At 44.0% G+C, this 7,223-nt stretch overlaps 1 protein-coding gene across 5 annotated transcripts in view; it reads right to left on the bottom strand.

Annotated features, from left to right (window-relative positions):
- Cluap1 (clusterin associated protein 1) overlaps positions 1–7,223 on the bottom strand; it is a 33,325-nt gene that overhangs the window by 18,965 nt on the left and 7,137 nt on the right. For 4 of the 5 annotated variants that reach the window (XM_005349235.3, XM_005349236.2, XM_026780966.1 and 1 more), the window contains exons 4-5: positions 6,085–6,264; positions 1,233–1,328 (exon numbers count right to left, since the gene is read on the bottom strand). In XM_005349235.3, the coding sequence (XP_005349292.1) occupies positions 1,233–1,328; positions 6,085–6,264 (276 nt within the window). The remainder of the gene's footprint in view (positions 1–1,232; positions 1,329–6,084; positions 6,265–7,223) is intronic. The other variant, XM_026780968.1, reaches the window with a different exon arrangement.

Genomic DNA, 7,223 nt, shown 5'->3' with positions numbered 1-7,223 from the left:
TAAGCATAAGATCGCTGCTGTCTGTGGACCACCAGCCCATATAACTAAGCATAAGATCGCTGCTGTCTGTGGACCACCAGCCCATAGAACTAAGCTCCCGCTTCTGCTGGTCCCTAGAGTGGAAACAGCGAGAGAGCAATGGAAGCTGACATACTTGAAAGAGTAAGGAAATGAGGTCTGTTTAAAGTAAAAACAAAGTTAGACTGAGATTGCACGCCTTCAACCCCTTCAGTGTGTACACCCTCACTGTTAAGTGCACAGAGTACTTTCCTTCTTAACCCAGCGGTTCCCAAACTACTGTTTGTCAAAAGCTGATGCCGCCTTGTGATGGTAAACAGCCTGGACGTGGGGGTGTGTCCAGTGCTCACCCAGGTTTGGGAACCGTGCTTAACAGCTGCCTTCAGTGGAGCAGATGGTGCACATTATAAGACTGAACTGGACTGCACGTTAAGTTGACAGCAACATCTTCCAACTACCCGGAAGTGCTACTCCCATCAGTGGCCACAAACTTTTGTTATGACCATCTGGGAAACATTTGAAACTCCTAATGCCCAGGGTCATAGTCCACAGTAGTGACACCAGCAAAAAAGTCAGTTTGATAAAGATCACTGGGTAAGGCTGGGGACAGTGGTTCTGGGAGAAAGGGAGTGACAGGTACACCATTGAGAACAATACAGAGAAGAGGCACAAGGGAGAAAGTCACAGTCTCACACTATATATTCACTAATCCTGAACTAGGAGCTAAAGATATTAACAATCACAGTATAGAGAAGGGAAGCGGGCACAAAGTCCCACCCTGAACCAAGGACTTCTTTGCAATCGATAGCTCCTAGGCAGAGCGACACTGTATCAGCCACACTCCAGGGCAGGCCTCATGCTCATGAGCAGTTGGCCAACACAAAATGACTCCATGCTTTTTGTTTTGTTTTGGTTGTCTTTTGCTTTTTAGAGAGAAAAAGAACATAAAGTTGGGTATATAAGGGAGGGGAGATCTGGGAGAAGTTGGAGGAGGGGAAAAACATGATTAAAACATATGGTATGAAAAAATATTTTTAATTAAAAAAAAGATTAAAACCAGTTGGCAATTCCATTATAATCAAGAAAGTGTTCATATCCTACACTAACTTCCCATATGTTAACCCTGTCAATCAGATACTGTTGAGTAAAAATTGAAAGAACTGTAGAGCAGGAAGCAAGAGAAAACCTTTATTCCTTAACTGAACACTACTCACCCTCAGCTCAACCTCTTTGCCCAGCAAGTCATACAGAGACGCTCCTTTGGCAGTGATTTCAGAAGCAAGCTGCCTGGCTGCTTTGAGATCTGCAATCTGGAAGGAAAATTGCAAATACAGAACCCGTATTTTCAACAGGCACTCAGCTGCCACTCTGTGAACCCCAACCACTTCCTTCAGACAGGTATATAACTACAGAGCACGTGTTTCCGCAGGCTTGTTTATTGCTGTAGAACACAGCTTCTAGGACACCAACTTAGGAAACACTAACTTCAAATGGGACCTACTTCAGGACATCTGGTCTCTCAGAAAGCCAAATGTGAAGTCAAACTGAATTCACAAGTAGGAGGTCCAAGCAACAGAAAGCAGACAAGCTTCCCCTATTTGTATTGGGTCCCTAATAGGATGACCAGAGGCAACCTGAGATAAGGCCTACAAGGCCAAGAGATGAGCCAACCTGGGAGTCTGCCCAAGGGCCTAGCAACAGTCGCTGTCAGAGGTCCTGATGGTGTCTAGCCAATGAGGGATGACCACACACTGTCAACTAAGGCAGCGTGGGTGCTGGGAGGAGGCTGTAGAAGGCTCCCCCCATTGCTGAATAAACCAGTCTGCTTGGCGACTTGCCTGACTCCCAGAGTCTATGCTGTTGACTCCACACCTTCTCAACCCCTCCCGCAAGGAAGCTGTTTGGACTCAACTACTTTGAGAGACATTCCTTCCCTGCAGTACCCAGGGCCAAGGCCTTCGCCTTTCCTCCAAAGAGCTGTGATGATGCCAGGGGAGACCAACTCTGCTAAGTACTTAGAGTCTCCTGGGCTGCCCTGGGGGACTGTTGGCAGGAAGGTGACCGCCAACGACTCTGAGGACGACTCAGAGGTCAGGTGTGCACGTCTCCTTCTTCCTTCAGTATGTTACATCCCCAAGGAGCAGAGACACCAACAGGAATCCTTGCTCTCTCTCCTTTCCATGAACAAGTAACCCTTACCATCTCTCCTGACCTTTAACCTGCCAGCAACAGCTCGCTCGCCCTTGTCGCTCTCAGCAGACTACTTTCTTCCTTTCCTCTGGTCCCACCTACACCACCACCCTCCAGCTTTGCCCGCTTTTCCTGCCTGCCTGGCAGCAAGTACCCACATTTTCCTCTAAGATTTTCCTGACTGTTTCCACTTCTCAACAACAGTCCAGTCTCTGGCATCTCTGTTCTGACAGACACTTCTAACCCTGCAGTTCTAATCCCCTGCATGTTGGTGCCTTCTAACATCCAGCTTCGGCAACACATACAACTGTACTCTAGCGAGGCATCTTCTCTGGGACATCCGAAGGGACTGAAAGCTTAACATGTCCACAGCCAAACTCAGAACAAAAATTTTACTAGCCACACTGGCTATTTTCATCTTTAAATTACTTAAAAGTTACATAATACTAGAGCCCATTTCCTTGATTATTAGCTACTTTGGCCAGTGGCTTCTGAGGAATACAGCCAGGTGCAGCCCTTGGCACATCAACACATCATGTCTGGAAACATGATGGATCTTCTTCATGTTGTCTCATCTACCTCAATTCATACCCCAAACCCGTAACAATCTATCATTAAAATATGTCTGGGCTGGTGAGATGGCTCAGCTGGTAAAATCTACTTGCCACCAAGCCTGATGACAAGGACCTACATGGTGGAAGGAGAGAACCAAGTCCCAGGTTAACCACTAACCTTCCTGTCCACCACACACATAAATTAGCTTTTACACTACACACCTTCCTGTGAGGCTACACACATAAATTAGCTTTTACAATATCTGAACCTTGACTGTGAGCTCTGGCTCCTAGTACGTGTCTGTCAAGTGCAGGCATGGCAACCACAATGTTTCCTCTGGCAGCCTCAGAGAGCTGTCCTGGCACCAGATTAATGTGTGTTCTTAGCTGGGCCTTTTTCATTCCTCAGTTTCCCAGCTGAGCCTTGTGCTGGGAACCTCTTTGGTTGCTTCTGTGAAGAACTTTTGATGGCAGCAGAAAGCCTGAAGATATTTTTTCCACCCTAACATATGGCCTCGTAGTTTTCTACTTTTCTTTCTTTCAAGACAGGGTTTCCTCTGTGTAGCTGTCCTCAAACTCACTCTGTAGACCAGGCTGGCCTTGAGCTCAGAGATCCACCTGCCTCTGCCTTCTGAGTGCTGGTATTGAAGGTGTGCGCCACTACTACCTGGCTTAGTTTTCCATTCTTGACCCTTTTCCTCATCTCAAGTTTGTGGAATTTCCAGAATCTTCTGTTGGGGCGTCTGGTCCTAGATGGATGGGCACCACTCCATGGGAAGAGATGAAATGACAGCTGCTGTTTCCTCTAGTCTGGAGTCCTGATATACCACTGTGGGGGACAGCTGCTGTTTCCTCTAGTCTGAAGTCCTGTATACCACCGTGGGAAGTGAATAACAGTTTAGCTGTCTTTGGTTTGTTGCTTCCATAAGCTGTTCAGAGACCTGACAGCTCAGCCCTGAGAGTGAGTTCTACCACCGACATCCCCAGATCTTATCTTCTCTGAGATGGGACTTTCTAATCCCAAGATTGGCCTAAAACTCTTGGGCTCAAAGGGTCCTTCAGTCTCAGCCTCCCAATCAGCTGAGAAGAAGTCCAAGGCCTATACATCTCTGCTGCAAACCCCATTTTCCACCTCAGAGTAAAGCCAAAGGCTTTTTCCCAGGTCAGAGTTTGCTTCTACCAGAGGGCTTCTGCTCTTTTTCTCAAATATCCGAAACACATTCTCATCTTGGGACACTAGTCCCCACTCCTACTTTCATGGCCTGTCCCTTCCTCTCCCTTCTGCCGAGAAATCATCCATGCTGTGTGCCCTGAAGTAAGAACATCAGATGGTAATTAATAGTCAAGGTGTCAGCTCACCAGGAGGAAAACTCTCTGATGGGAAACCTTGTTAGGCAGGGCCACAAGACTACAGACTCGGGAATATCTCTTGCTTCTGTCTGTCACCTCACATGGGCATGTGCTACTGCAAATGTCCCTGTATCACGCACAGCGTGTTCATCTCGGGAATACCTCCCAATCTACTGGGCACTTTTATCTGCACGTTGTCAAGGTGATTCGTCTTTAAGCTGTATAGTCTAACTGATATTAATAATGGTAGTTTATATATAGTTCTGATGAATAGAAATGAATACAAAGAAATGCTATATGGTCAGGGTTTATAAGCTCTCGTTAGGAGCTGTTTTAAACCACAGCTCAAACTGACTCTAGGAAAACAGTTGTATTTCCCCAGCTGCCAAGATAGCTGTGCTCTATTACTTGATATAAAGCTTCAAGATAACTTTAGGTTAGACCAGATGCCTTGCTAATGGCTTTTAAGATAAACTATTCCCAGAAAAGCAACCTAGTTCACAAGAACATATAGATGAGCTGTCTGATTTGTTGAGCCAGGGTTAAAAGTGCAAAGCAACCTAATTGCTGCATGCGGTTTCCTTGCTAGGTCTGTCCAATAACCTAGGACAACGATTAACTCTCTGCAAAAATTCCTAACCTCAGCTTTATGATACAGGTATGTAACCGGAAGACAAAAAGTTTGGCCAACTTGCTTTTTATATATAAAAATGTCGGGTCCTGAAATCACACAGGTGACATTGAGTAATTAACCAAGGTCTAGAAGCAGAAACAGCTTTTATGCAGATACATCTCGGGAAAAGATTTTCTAACTGACCAGGGCTACAGAAAATGTTTTGACTTCATAACCCCAAGTAAAAGCTACAAGTTTCTTTTTTATGGTCAAGGGCTGCACACAGGGCAGAAAGCACATTTGAGATTTAAAGGGCTGTGTCTTGGGAGTGACATTTGAGCTGATACTGAAGGTCCATGGTAATTCTGAGCCAAAACTAAAGAACTTATGACACACCTCTTCCTGTCTAAACAGCATTTTCTGAGTGCCAGAAAGCCCGGCATTTTATGATCTTTGATCACAGAATGTTAGTTCAAAATGTTGATGCACTCAGAAGTATAGGATACAGTATACAATTTCCTTGTTTTTTCTTAGACTCCTCAGCAGTTGGATTTATAATGCCTTTAAAATTCCTTATAAGATGACCTCTCTGGACAGATAACAAAATGATCAATTCTTTCTTTACCACTGCAATTTGCAGCCTGTCAATTAAAGAGTTGATTAATAAAAAAAATATGCTACTTCCTCGCTCCATGACAAGATATTTAGATTTACTGCAGTGAGTTGTTGGGTGACTCTGTTTTAAATCATTTACTTAAGAAATGGAGTGTGTCCTTTTGTGTGGCTCCTGTATTGCCTGAAAGGTTTTGTTGGGTATTTAAGCTGTGGAGAACAAAGGAAGATGGAATGTCATGACAGGAACATCACGAGAGAATAAAAAAACCTTCAGAAGAGGTGGGTCTTTTTCCCTAACCTCCTTGGATAAAAAAAGTCTCAGTTTGCGCTATGCTGTGGACCTTCCCTTTGAGCCCTGTCTGCAGCCTGGTTCTTCTGTTCTGGATTGTGATATATTCACCCTGGGAGGCCCCAAGGCTGGCCCTGTTTATGACAGCCCTGCCCTCACAAACTACACCCCACACCAGTCTGCGGTTCTCCACGGCTGATCCTTCAGATCTTCCACATCTTATCGTGGTTGTTCGCAGTTGACCCCTCCCAGGACGTCGCTCTTTGATTATACCTATATCCCTACCATCTGATAAAAGCAGGCTTTCAAACAACTAGATTTATTGTGATTTTGCTCTCATCCCCACACTAATGAGAATAAACTGTTACCACAGATGGAAACGCCCCGAGTCCACCAGTAAGGAAAGGAGTGCCGCAGGTCAGGCACATTCTACCTCCAACTCTCCCCATCTTTACCTTAGAGCCAAGGTCAAACTTGAACTTGCTGATGTCTTCCTCTCCCACTTTAGAGTCCTCCATGCCCTTGGTCTTCATTGCATTATAAAGAACGGATGTGATCTTCAACAGTTCTTTCACGGCATACCCATCCGCTTGATAAAGCTTCTTAGTATTGAGTTTTATATGTGCCTTTGTGGCCTGTTTTGAGACAGACAAAGTTCTGTTTGGTTTGTTTTTCTTCAGACAGGGTCTTAATATGTAACCCAGGCTGGCCTGAAACTCACTATCCAGCTGTTCAGGCTAGATGTGAGCTCTCACTTCTTCCTGTTTTATCTAAGCAATGGGATTAGAATGTGCTCTATCATACCCAGTTAAAGGTTAGGGCTCTGTCCTAATCCCATGTAGGGAATTTGAAAATATCTCTGCCACCAACTGTAACAACTCAGTGAATAAGGATAAAACACACTACAAATGTCTCATATTATGATAAAGATATCCAAACTACAAACACATGTATCTTAGACCCAGTAATTTCAATTTTAAGAACTAAGTGTAAGCATAAACTCACAGCTAAAATTAAACACATAGGCTATTTATTACAGAATTCTTTCGAACAGCAAAAGTTATAAACTATGTAAATACCTATACAAATAACGTAATTGTAAGATACTCATGTAAGCAATAATAACTCAAGTGAAAGAGGAAAATTCTGTATGCATTGGAAAGTTCTTCAAAATAAACTACTAAATAAGGAAGGCAAGATGCTACACAGCATGAGTTAATGGGAATATATATGTATATTGTTATTGCTTCTATATGTAATTAAATATAAATATTAATATATGTATATATTATTACGATAAGTTTAAACATGCATAAGCAAACTCTGGGCTGAATTTTAAACAGTGGTTATTATGACTGGAACTCAGCCTCGGGCAGACATGGCAGAGCGTCCTTTTAGTTCGTATAAGTTTGTGATCTAAAAATTTATGAACCATAAAACATATTACTAGCCAGGCGATGGTGGTGCACGCCTTTAATCCCAGCACTCTGGAGGCAGAGACAGGCAGATCTCTGTGAGTTCGAGACCAGCCTGGTCTACAGAGCTAGTTCCAGGACAGGCTCCAAAGCCACAGAGAAACCCTGTCTCGAAAAAA

The sequence above is a fragment of the Microtus ochrogaster genome, chromosome 7, assembly GCF_000317375.1.
Source record: "Microtus ochrogaster isolate Prairie Vole_2 chromosome 7, MicOch1.0, whole genome shotgun sequence".
NCBI lineage: Eukaryota > Metazoa > Chordata > Mammalia > Rodentia > Cricetidae > Microtus > Microtus ochrogaster.
Note: the sequence above shows the minus strand (reverse complement) of the source record. Positions and strands in the feature narration are given on the sequence as shown.